Source organism: Neophocaena asiaeorientalis, unplaced genomic scaffold, assembly GCF_003031525.2.
Source record: "Neophocaena asiaeorientalis asiaeorientalis breed wild unplaced genomic scaffold, Neophocaena_asiaeorientalis_V1.1 scaffold332, whole genome shotgun sequence".
Taxonomy (NCBI): domain Eukaryota; kingdom Metazoa; phylum Chordata; class Mammalia; order Artiodactyla; family Phocoenidae; genus Neophocaena; species Neophocaena asiaeorientalis.
In genome coordinates this window covers 5,716,416-5,729,708 of record NW_020173111.1, presented here as the reverse complement: position 1 = coordinate 5,729,708, position 13,293 = coordinate 5,716,416, and the positions used below count along the sequence as shown (strand labels likewise).

Genomic DNA, 13,293 nt, shown 5'->3' with positions numbered 1-13,293 from the left:
GCCAGATATGCATTATGAAGACAAAGAATGACGTTTAAAGGCCTAAGTCTCCAGAGGCCCAAGACCACCATCAGCTCATGGCAGTCATACAATTTAATATCCGTTTTCATCTGTGACTTTGCCAAAGGCCAGGGTAAAACACAGTTCCTTAAAAGCAGAAGCCTGCATCTTTTGTTTCCTACACAAAGATGAGAGCAATTTCTCACCATCTGCAGTAGGTGTTTAATAGGTAATCACTGAAGACCACAGCTTTCAACGTTTTAGATTTTCTTCTCCAGGCACCCAGACCCCCACCTGTCCTGCTGGCAGGCCACCTTGCTGACCAGGCCAGCTCCTTCCCGGCTCCCAAACACAGGGGAGTCACCCTGCACGCTCTAGGTCCTAGAGTCTAGGACAGGCCTCACCTCAGGCAGGCTTGCTGGAAAAAGCCTGCCCTGGCCTCTCGTGACAGTAGGGGGGCTATTACTGCTCCAGCCCACTGTCAAGCCCACTTTGGGTCCAGAAATCAGTCATGTAAGATTTGCAGCAGGATTCTGTTTCCCAAACTATAATTATGTATAAGGTAAAGATCTTGTTTTCCTTAGCTTTTACCTCTTTCCCCATAAGATAGCATATCAAATTAGAACAGGGTGAAAGATTTATACTAATAATACAAGCCTCCTATTAAAAAATATTTGAATATGTGAATGCAAAACTTTGGGGCATTTATGCTCCTCTTCTCAGAGTGCCTTCCAACCCACCCTAACTCATCTCTCACCACCCTCTCACTCATCCTCCTTTTCCTCTTAGAAAACAACACTCCACTCTACATAATTCCTGCAGACGAGTCACACTAGAAACACGCACGGCTCTCTCTACTGAGCCTCTGGAGAAATCACTTTACTTCTGATAGCTGCTACTTAAAATATTGACCCCCACCCACCAGCCTGCCCCACTACTTTCTTACTTCCTCGAGTCACTGTCCAATCTGCTTTACCAGCCACTCAGTGGATCTGACAGTTCATTAGACTGGAAGAACTATACCTCAAGGGAAAGGACACGCTAGCCTCTCCCCCCCACTGTGGTGGATCTGACACAGCCCCACCCTCTCCTCCACATGCTGGAGGAGCTGGCTTTAGGTCCACAGAATGCCAACCCTTGGAAAAGAAAGGAACAAAAAGATGAAGAAGAAGAAAGAGAAATGGGGAAATAATTTTCCTTAAAGGACCAAACTACAGCAACAAGCTATGTTAAGACTGGGCATTAAAATTTGTCAAGCCATTTATTCTGTGAGTAAAATGAACCAAGTGTCTGAAATAGCTCAACCCATATCAAAAGAGGCTAAAATGGGGGTAAATCCAGTCAGTCACCATCGGTCAAAGGAAAATAAATTCACAAAGTAACTTCATGGCAAATGTTATTTGAAAAACTGGCTTAAAAAATCCTATAAAGAATTTCTTCCAATAAACTGAACATGGTACTGGATTTTAAAATTTAAAAAAATATACAAGCTGTTCCCATTTAGCTACAAAAATCTACAAAATGTTAAAGCTGTCAACTTCCCATTCAAGAAAATTAAAAAGTTAAATTAGATAAGTTTTTCACTTCATGTCTTCTGTAAACACTTTGCTTTTTTTTTTTTTAACATTTTGCTTTCTAATAACAGTTCTGTGCAAAAAGAATCTTACTGACAAACACACCCCAAATCCAACACTAATATAAGCCCAGCTCAAAGAAGCTGAAGAAGTTTTCCTCCTCAACCAAATCTAGCATCTCAAGGAACCCAGTCTTACCCCTGGTGGCAAATAAAATGCAACAGTCACAGACATTGCATTTTATACATGGACAGGACCTTAAGACAATGCAATCCAATTTGACAGAAGAGGAGTGAAAGGCCCAAAGGGGTTAAATGATTTGTTCAATGTCAGCAGGAGCCCTGTGGGGTTTATCCAGAGTGGGAGACCACTGAAGAATTATTCTAACCCCCACTTGAAGAATTATTCTAACCCCCGCTTGTGATCAATGTGATCATCAGTTCAGCTGAATGGGGTCCTGGGACTCAGGTGTGAATCATGCCGATGTGAACACAAACTGCTGATAAGGTGAAGGATGTGTCACACAGGCAGGTTCCCGCTTTGGCAGAGTTTATTAGATAAAAAAGTTTCAGTAGGACCAGACCCAGCTGTAAGACTGAAATGGGGTCAAGTCTCTAGCAAGAGCAATATGAGATTCAAAAGATTATTAGCTATAAACCTGTTTTAGGAAAGTCTCATGAGCTATAACAGAACCACTTGTGTAGGACCAAAAGAAATATGATTCCTTAAGTACACTAAAACTGCCTGTAATATTAATGTTATCAACCATTTGTTTGACTCATCTTCTTTTATAAACACTGGCCCAAGGGAGGTCCCTTTTAACTGAATGGGAAATAATTCACTGAGTGTCACATCAGAGTCTAAAAGAACTAATTAAGGTTCCATAATTTATACCTGTGGAATAACTGGGCCTAATTAAATTTGGTCTGAACATTCCCTTTTATCCATTTTGAGCCTCTTATTAAAAAAAAAGACAAATTGAAATTTCATTTTTATCTTGTATGCTTTAAGTCTGGCCTCAGTGTTATTTCCTACCCTTTTCTAGTTGTTATACTCTTTTCCAGGTTCTAGAGAAGCCTCCAATTTAGTTTTAGAAACTAAAAGTTCGCTAATATCATAATCTCAGAATGAATAACAAAGATGTCCTGTATTATGCAACATATAAGACTTCGTACATATCCATGACAGTTATTAAAACACTATGCGACAACGAAATTTTTTTTTTTGGTTGCACCACTTGGCTTGCAGGGTCATAGTTCCCCAACTGCGGATTGAACCCGGGCCACGCATTGAAAGCACCGAGTCCTAAGCACTGGACCACCAGGGAATTCCCTAAAATGTTAATATGTGACTAATCCTATGAACTTATTTCTTTATCATAAGATACCACTAGTATGCAAAAGAATTAATAAGTTGAACTCTTACCTCATACTGTATACAAAAATTAACTCAAAATGAATCAAAGACCTCAACTTAAGTGCTAAAAGTATAAATTAGATGAAAATATAGGGGTAAACCTCATGACCTTGAATTTGGCAGAGGATTCTCAGATATGACACGAAAAGCACGATCAATAAAAGAATAAAACATAAATTGAACTTCATCAAAATGAAAAATATTTGCGATTCAAGGACACCTCCAAAAAAGTGAAAAGACAACCGACAGAATGGGAGAAAATATTTGCAAGTCATATATCTGATAAGGGTCTTGGATCTCAATACACATTTCTCTAAAGAAGAGATACAAATGTCCAATAAGCATAGGAAAAGATGCTTGACATCATTAGTCTTCAGGGAAATGCAAATCAAAGCCACAGTGAGATACCACTTCATATCCACTACAATGTATATTCAAAGTGAGGTGAGTGTTGGTGAGGATGTGAAGAAACTGCAACCCTCCTACACTGCTGGTGGGATTGTAAAATGGTGCAGCCACTTTACAAAACAGCCTGGTAATTCCTCAAATGATTAAACAGTTACCATAGGACCCAGCAATTCTACTTCTAGGTATATACCCAAGAAAAAGAAAAACATATGTCTACACAAAAACTTGTACATGAATGTTTATAGCAGCATTATTCTTAATAGCCTAAGGATGGAAACAATCCAGATGCCTATCAATGAATGGATAGACAAAATGTAGTATATACATACAATGGAATATTATTCAGCAATAAAAATGAATGAAGTACTGATACAGACTACAACTTGGATAAATCTTGAAAACACTGTCCTAAGTGGAAGAGGTCAGTCATAAAAGCCCATGTATTATATGATCCCATTCATAGGAAAGTCCCAAACAGTGAAATCTATAGAGAAAGAAAGTAGATTAAGGCTGGGGAGTAGATTGGGGATAAAGGGGTCACAGCTAAAGGGTGCAGGGTTTCATTTTGAGGTGATGAAAATGTTCTAAAATGGACTGTGCTGATGACTGCACAATGCTGTGAATATACTAAAAAACACCGGATGGTACACTTTAAATGGGTGAATTGTATGGTATGTGTGAATTATATCTCAATAAAGCTGTTTTAAAAATATAAGATATGAGTGACACAGTCAATAAATGTTTGACTTAAAAAAATATTAAAAGTACATCCTTGGGACTTCCCTGGTGGCACAGTGGTTAAGAATCTACCTGCCAATGCAGGAGACATGGGTTTGATCCCTGGTCCGGGAAGATCCCACATGCCGTGGAGCAACTAAAGCCCGTGTGCTATAACTACTGAGCCTGCGCTCTAGAGCCCGTGAGCCACAACTACTGAGCCTGCGTGCCACAACTACTGAAGCTTACGTGCCTAGAGCCCGTGCTCCACAACAAGAGAAGCCACTGCAATGAGAAGCCTGCGCACCGCAACGAAGAGTAGCCCCTGCTTGCCGCAACTAGAGAAAGCCCGGGCGCAGCAACGAAGACCCAATGCAGCCAAAAATAAATAAAGTTATTTAAAAAAAAAAGTACATCCTTATAACCAATCACTATGTGACAATCATTATCTCCCAAATGCATGTGGCAACATTAATATTTAAATCAAAGTAAATGGCCAACATATCAATCCCACACATGCTTCTACATTCTAAGATTCATTTGGACCTTAGGCCTTTTAAAGACAAATTTTTCAGAAGAGATATTCAGCTAAATTTTGTGGCATGTGAGAAAACTGGCATAGGAACAATATTATACATTTGTAGAAACCATGTATCAACAAATACAAACACTTCAAACAGTTCTAAAACCTTAGAGGCAGCATTGTCCAACAGAAATATAATTGGGGCCACGAGTGTAATTTTATATTTTCTAGTAGACACATTAAAAAAAGCAGAAACAGGTGAAATTAATTTTAATAGATTTAAATTAATCCAATATATCATTTCAACACAGTCAATATAAAAAATTACTGACATATATTACATTTTTTAAAGTTCTGAAATCCAGTGTGTGTCCTACATCTGACCTTTCACCAGCCACATCTCATGTGCTCAGGGGCCACATGTGATGAGTGGTTCTGGTACCGGACACTGCAGTCTTAGGGTCTAAGGAATACACGTAAAATACAAAGAAAGGGTTTTTTTGCTGTTGTCAAGAAACCAAGTTTTCCATGTCATATCACCCCATAAGTGATATATATGTAAGAGAAACTGACCATTTATCAATCATTAGTGGTTAAATTATATTTCCCCAAATAATATATTTAAAATTATATTAACTTTTAAATATTTCAAAATACCTTGAAAATTTTAAGTTAGGTATAATTTTTATACCTTAAAATACATCATTTTAACTGCACAGTTTGAATATATACAAGTAGCCACCAGCCCAATTAAGATACAGAATATTTTTCACCCAAGAAAGATTCCTTCCAGTCAGTTCCCCAACCACTGTTCTGATTTCTATGAACATAAGTTAGTTTTGTATAGTTTTGCCTGTCGTATAAATAGCATAAATAAAATCATACAGCATGTACTTTATATTGAGTAAAAGAAGAAACACAAAATGTTTCGAGTTTCATATCATGTTGACTTGTGCATCAGCAGCTTGTTCCTATTTACAGCTGAGTAGCATTCCAATACACAGAGTTGCCTGCAATATATTTTTTATTTTTTTTAACTCTTTTTTAAAAAAGTTTGGTTGCACTGCGGGGCATGCGGGATTTAGTTCCCTGACCAGGGATTGAACTCGTGCCTCCTGCAGTGGAAGCGTGAAGTCCTGACCACTGGACTGCCAGGGAATTCCTGGCCTGTAATTTAGTTATCCATTCTCCCACTGATGCATGACTGGGCTGTTTCTACTTTTTGTCTGTCACAAGTAAAGCTGCTATGGAATTTTTGCATGGACAAGTTCTCATTTCTCTTAGACAGAACCTAGAAATAGAATCTTCTATTTTAAAAATTTAAAGTCATCGCATTTATTTAACTCAAGGCTACAGAGCGTGTGTGTGTTTTCTTTTTTTTAAAAAATTAATTAATTTAAATTTTTGGCTGTGTTGTTTCTTCGTTGCTGTGCACAGCCTTTAGTTATGTTGCGCGGGGGCTACTCTTCATTGTAGTGCATGGGCTTCTCATTGCAGTGGCTTCTCTTGTTGCAGAGCACAGGCTCTAGGCACGTGGGCTCCCGTAGTTGTGGCACACAAGCTCAGTAGTTGTGGCACACGGGCTTAGCTGCTCCATGGCATGTGGGATCTTCCTGGACCAGGGCTCAAACCCGTGTCCCCTGCATTGGCAGGCGGATTCTTAACCACTGCGCCACCACGCAAGTCCCTGTGTGTGTTTTCTTAATTGAATGAAACCAATGGCTTTGCAGAGCTTTAGGTGGTTAAGGAACTGAAGCAATATTCTCACAGTGTCATTATATATATGCTTTTCTTCATCCATTATATTGGTATCTCTAAGTTCATCTGAGCCTCACAATTAAACTATTTAGTTGATTTCTGAGACATTTTCCTGTTTGGAGGACAAATTTCTGTTTTAATTGTGAGAATATTTTTCTGAAAGCTACCTTGATTTTATTTTATTTTTTATTATTTTTTATTTTTTTGCGGTACACGGGCCTCTCACCGCCACGGCCTCTCCCCTTGCAGAGCACAGGCTCCGGACACGCAGGCCCAGTGGCCATGGCTCACGGACCCAGCCACTCCACGGCACGCGGGATCCTCCTGGACCGGGGCACGAACCCGCGTCCCCTGCATCGGCAGGCGGACTCCCAACCACTGCGCCACCAGGGAAGCCCTGAAAGCTACCTTGATTTTAATATGGAATCTCACAATTGCTTCAGGTGTCCTATGCCTTCTGAAAACATGTAACTCGGTTAGAATGAATTTTTTTGGCCCCATCTTCTTTTACATACAAATGAAAAAAAAAAGAAAATAGTCAAGAAGCTCTGAACCATATGCTAAGAAGTGGCCATTAGAACAGTCCTGATAATTTACAGCATATTAGTTATGCTGGAAATAGGAAATGAGGTTTTGCACTAGTGTCTTGGGTATTGTAGAACAGAGGGGTCAAATATAATAGTCCATAAAAACTAAACTATATACTAGTCACACACATTTCCAATCACATAAAAGAATTCAGGTCAGAAATGGATGAAATCTCTAAGAATTCCAGGATCTCAACGGAGAACCACTGGGCTCAGACCCCTTTCTGTAGAAGACAGCTGGCTCCTGCCACGGAACTGCCCTTTAACACACCCAACTGCGCTGGGAGCTTTTATAGCTTTGAAAATCACCACACAAATCTTTTACGACTCCTTCCCCCACACCATTTGTCTCCACATTACCATTACTACTGTCCTGTGGAGCGGTTCTTTTTATAAATCTACCCCAAGGCTCCTTCTGTCTTGTTCCATTTCCCTTCTCCCATCTGCTCCATAAGAAGAAAAGGTTAATATATATCAGCAAACCCATCTTTACCTCACTTTATGATGAGGGAATTCCCTATGGAGACCCTTTGCCCCTTTCCACAAAAATAGGGAAGTAGTTTTATTTTCTCTGAAAACCACCAATCCTCCTACTAGGGTGTGTGGAAAGAAAACAGTTGTGAAAGGCACAAAACTCTTTGAGAGGAGGTATGCCACCCTGCACATACCCTTCTCTTTAATGCCACTTACAGAAGGTAAAGTTAAATTACACAACTCTGCAGCTGTTCAACCAGTGTGGAATCATAAACTTCTTAAATTGCATATGCATACATAAAGCAACCCTAAGATTAGTATTCATTCAAATATATTTGTAAAAATTAAGTTAAACTTAAATATCGTTTCAAATACCTTCATCATTGAGGATTCCCCTTAAAAACTGTGCACAATGATATTCACTGCAGCATTATTTGTAACAGCAGAGGCTGAAAACATTATAGATAGCTAAATATAAATCAGTGTTAAATAAACTGTCATATCCATATAATGCAATTCTATGCACCCATTAGAAAGAATGAAACAGAGCTCTGTACTGATATAGAACAATCTCTAAAGACATATTGTCAAATGCAAAAAGTAAGGTATAGAGCAGTGTGGAACTCTGCAGCTGTAGTGTAAAATTCCCATATATACATATACTGGGATGATAATGAGAAATCTCACTGGAAGGACACATAGGAAACTGGTCAGCAGTTGCCCCTCAAGGGAGAAGAAGCAGAGTACTGGGATTGGCCAATATTCACTTTACACTGCAGAACCTTTTGTCTTACTTGTATTTTTACCATATAAAATAACCTATTAAAGATAGATGAACCTTGAGATAGCTATAAAATGCAGGTGGCTCCATAAACAGAGAAATGTATAGAAAATATTAGGCATATTAGGGAAGAAATGGTACATTTTTTGGGGCAAATTAAAGCATTTTCCCAAATATGGTCCTGGCTGAAATTTACAATCCACCCCTTCTCATCAGCTCACTATACCAAACCCAGTTTAGCTTTACTTAATTTGCTCTGTTTTTACACATTTCCACTCGGATGAAAATCTAGCATAGTGAGTTTATTTTAGTTATATGGTTGGAATTTGATTTTTTTTTTTTTTTTTTTTTTGGCTGCGCCATGTGGGATGTTAGTCCCCTGACCAGGGATCGAACCTGTGCCCCCTGCAGTGGAAGGGCAGATACCTAATCACTGGACAGCCAGGGAATCCCCAAATTTGACTGTTTTTTCTTTTTTTTTTAATTCCATTTTAGGGACTTACCCTGTGGTGCAGTGGTTTAGAATCCTCCTGCCAATGCAGGGGACACGGGTTCAAGCTATGGTCCGGGAAGATCCCACATGCCGCAGAGCAACTAAGCTCGTGCACCACAACTACTGAGCTCGTTAAATTTGACTGTTTTTTCTTTTTTTTTTAATTCCATTTTAGGGACTTACCCTGTGGTGCAGTGGTTTAGAATCCTCCTGCCAATGCAGGGGACACGGGTTCAAGCTATGGTCCGGGAAGATCCCACATGCCGCAGAGCAACTAAGCTCGTGCACCACAACTACTGAGCTCGTGCTCTAGAGCCCACGAGCCACAGCTACTGAGCCCACGTGCCACAACTACTGAAGCCTGCGCACCCTAGAGCCCTCATGCCACGCAACTACTGAAGCCTGCACGCCTAAAGCCCGTGTTCTGCAACAAGAGAAGCTACCACGAGAAGCCTGTGCACCGCAACGAAGAGTAGCCCCCGCTCGCCCCAACTAGAGAAAGCCCACATACAGCAACGAAGACCCAATGCAGCCAAAAGAAAAAAAAAAAAGAAAAAAAAATATTGCTGTGGAGTGAAATAAAATGGAATTTTAAAAAACTTTTTAAATTTATTTTTGGCTGCATTGGGTCTTCGTTGCTGTATGTGGGCTTTCTCTAGTTGTGGCGAGTGGGGGTTACTCTTTGTTGCCGTGCGCAAGCGTCTCATTGTGGTGGCTTCTCTTGTTGCAGAGCACCAGCTCTAGGCACCCAGGCTTCAGTAGTTGCAGCATGTGGGCTCAGAAGTTGCGGTGCGCAGGCTCTAGGGCGTATGGGCTTCAGTAGTTGTGGCTCGCGGGCTCTAGAACACAGGCTCAGTAGTTGTGGTGCATGGGCTTAGTTGCTCTGTGGCATGTGGGATCTTTCTGGACCAGGGATTGAACCTGCGTCCCCTGCATTGGCAGGCGGATTCATAACCACTGTGTCATCAGGGAAGTCCCACAATATTCTTTTGTATGTTTTGTTTTTGCCATTGTTTCACCAGTAATTTGTCATAGTATTTTTTTATTTTCTTGCTATCTTATGACTCATACAAGAAATAAGAATTCAAGAAATTTTAATATAACTGAAGATTACTGAAAAAAACAATTACCATTGTCAAGTTTTAAAAAATCAAAACACTGCTTTCAAAACCTTATATTACCAACTCCTCATTTCTAACTAAATTTGAGATCTTAGATTTCCCTCCATATAATCAGAAGATTAATGCTTTCCTCCTGACAATAGGATACAGGGGGAATATACACATACATAAAACCCAGGAAAGAAAGGTTATTACTGCAAAGTAGGAATCTGACAGAATAAAATAAAGAGATTAAAAAGCTGCTGTTTTGTTGAACAGGGTGCCTGAAGCCCTGAGCTCGTTGACAGTAATGCAGTGCCATGAACACACTGACCTGACAATACATGACCAGAAAAGGGCACATCTGCTGCAGCCTTTCCTCCAAAGGGATTCACTAAGATTAATGAAGTAACTTCATTTTTTAAAAGTTGGAAGAAACAGATATCCAGTAAGAAGATAAAAATCATCAGTTATCCCATTACTAGGAAGGTTCTGACATAGATCCCTCCAGACTTTTTTTATGCAAACAGACGTTAAAAAAATATATGTACATTATTTTATAAAAATGTAATTTAAAACTGTTTAGACACAAATCTTAGCATTTTATAGCTGTTCCAAGATTTTTTTTTTTTTTTTTAATCCTGTTTGTTCCAAGATTTATTTGGAAAGTTAAATGACGTTAATCAAATGTACTATTATGAAAAATTACACAATTATGGATAGAGCCATACCTTATTTGTTTATATAAAATAAATTCTAGATGAAACAAAAATTTAGATTGGTGGTTGTGATAGTGTATCAGTAAAAGTGCTAGAAAACATGGCTAAATTATTTTTTAAATCTTGGAGGCCAGAAGGCCTTTCCAAACATTGCACAAAATAGAAAAAAAAAGTAAAGAAGATTGATAAATATGATAATAAATGAAACTCTGCTTTACAAAATACCGGAGGGACTTCCCTGGTGGTCGAGTGGTTAAGACTCTGTGCTCCCAATGCGGGGGGCCCAGATTCAATCCCTGGTCAGGGAACTAAGATCCTATATACTGCAACTAAGCCTGTGCACCGCAACTACTGAGCCCGTGTGCCGCAATGAAGATCCAGTGCAGCCAAAACAAAACAAAACTAAATACCAGAAACAATATTACAAGACAAATGATAAAGGCCAATTTCTTTAATATAGAAAAACTCTTATAAAAACAAAAAGGATGAAAAACCCAATACGAAAATGGTAAATCCTACAAACAGAACGTTCATAGAAAAAGTAATATAGGTGATCAATAAACCTTGGCATCAGACTAAGCACCTTGAATGGACTGAAAGAAATGCAAAATTTTAAAGTGAGGTTGTTTTCCACTTCTCAGGGTGATCAGATTATCATAAGAAGAAAAGATGCCCCGAATCTCACCACCTAGTAGCTAATCTACTAAGTAATATAATTTTCTCCTAAGTGTTTGCCATCTGCTTTTGAGGGCAGTGCTTTTTCTTTTACCTCTGAATCCTCTGCAACTAGCACAAGAATGTTTGTTGGAAAAAACGTGAGTGAACTACCTGCAATGCTACCTGCAATATATAAATGTCTTAACTATACTCTTCTCACTTTTTGCAACTTAATAGGTGAAAAAATAAGCAATGATGGTTTTCTTTCCATTTTAATTTGCAGTCCTATTATTGAAATCATTCTTAAAAGTAATGCTGAACCATCACTCAATCCTACTTCCAATATATGAAAAAATCATGGTCAAAATACCCCAAATTTGTTGAAAGATAAATTTATAGACTTAAGAAAGTCAGATAACCCCAAGGAAGATTAAAAACAAAGAAAATCACACTTAGACTCATCATAGTCTAACTGCTGAAAAACAAAGACAATCTATGTTGACAGAAAAATGGCACCTACAATACAATGGCTGTGATCAGACAGTGGAGGCCAGAAGATAATGCAGTGACATCCTGAAAGAGCTGACTGAAAAGTAAACAAAAACAAAACCTAAAATACTGTATTCAGTGAAAACATCCTGCAAGAATGAAGATGAAATAAAGACAATTCTAGATTTAAAAAAGAAAAAACAAACAAACAAACAAAACACAAAACCTTAGAAAAACAAAGACCTGTACTATTAGAAATGCAGAAGGGAGATCTTCAGACTGAAGGGAAATGCTTGCTACCTTATATAAAAACTAGAATCATCAGGAAATGGTACTCATGTGGCTAAACATAAAAGACTACTCTGTTCCTTTTAACATATATATGACTGTTCAAAGCAAAAATAATGGGGCTTATAATCTACACAGACAAAAATATAACTTAACCAAACTGACACAGATGAAATAGAAAATCTGAAGAGCACTCATCGATTGAAGAACTTGAATTCATTATCGAAACTTTCCCACAAAGAAAACCTATGCCAGATGGTTTCACTGATGAATTCTATCAAACGTTTGAGGAAGGAGCAATACCTATCTTATATAAACTCTTTCAGAAAACAGAGGAAGCACTTCCCAGCTCACTCATATGTTTAGCATAACTCTGAAATTAAAACCTAACCAAGACACCTTAAGAAAGAAAAGCATGGACCACCCTTCCTTGTGAACATGAAAGCAAATATTACTCACAAAATAGTAACAGATCCAATCTAACAATTTATAAAAAAGGTAATAAATCCTGACTAGTATGGTTTAGTCACAAGATTGAAAGGTTGGTTTAATATTTGACATTTAATCAGCATAATTCATAACATTAACAAAATAAAGGAGATAAACAATGTGCTTACTTAACAGATACAATGCTAATTTTGTTTAGATACTCACTTTAAGTTTTCTAATTCCTGTTTTCTCAATGGGGAAGAAGGTGGAGCTGGAATGCATTTATCTCCATCATGGCTTTTACTGCTAAAATAAAGACAGACTGCTAATTATGAAGCGCTCGAATAAACAATTAAATGTAAAATTTTGTTTCCCTATACCCACTCCCATGCAACTTTTTATGAAAAAAGTGTAAAAGAACCAAAACATTGAAAAATGCGTAGTAACTCTGTATCACTAACATGTTAAAGCTACACTGCATATGAGTTTCTTTTTCCCAGTACATGATACCGCTTTAAAAAGTCTCTAACAGGGCTTCCCTGGTGGCGCAGTGGTTGAGAGTCCGCCTGCCGATGCAGGGTACATGGGTTCGTGCCCCGGTCCAGGAAGATCCCACGTGCCGCGGAGCGGCTGGGCCCGTGAGCCATGGCCGCTGAGCCTGCGCGTCCAGAGCCTGTGCTCCGCAACGGGAAAGGCCACGACAGTGAGAGGCCCGTGCACTGCAATGAAGACTGGCCCCCGCTCGCCACAACTAGAGAAAGCTCTCGCACAGAAATGAAGACCCAACACAGCCAAAAATAAATAAATAAAAATAAATTAAAAAAAAAATATCCAAGAGGATGAAAGAACACCCAAGCATCCAGAAAGAAAAACAAATAAC

General features: G+C 38.8%; 1 protein-coding gene across 3 annotated transcripts in view; it reads right to left on the bottom strand.

Annotated features, from left to right (window-relative positions):
- Window positions 1-13,293, bottom strand: part of CNOT10 (CCR4-NOT transcription complex subunit 10) — a 64,401-nt gene that overhangs the window by 12,286 nt on the left and 38,822 nt on the right. The window contains exon 13 of one of the 3 annotated variants that reach the window (XM_024743479.1): window positions 12,639-12,719. The exons of 1 other annotated variant lie outside the window; for it this stretch is intronic. In XM_024743479.1, the coding sequence (XP_024599247.1) occupies window positions 12,639-12,719 (81 nt within the window). The remainder of the gene's footprint in view (window positions 1-12,638; window positions 12,720-13,293) is intronic. One more of the 3 variants, XM_024743480.1, reaches the window with a different exon arrangement.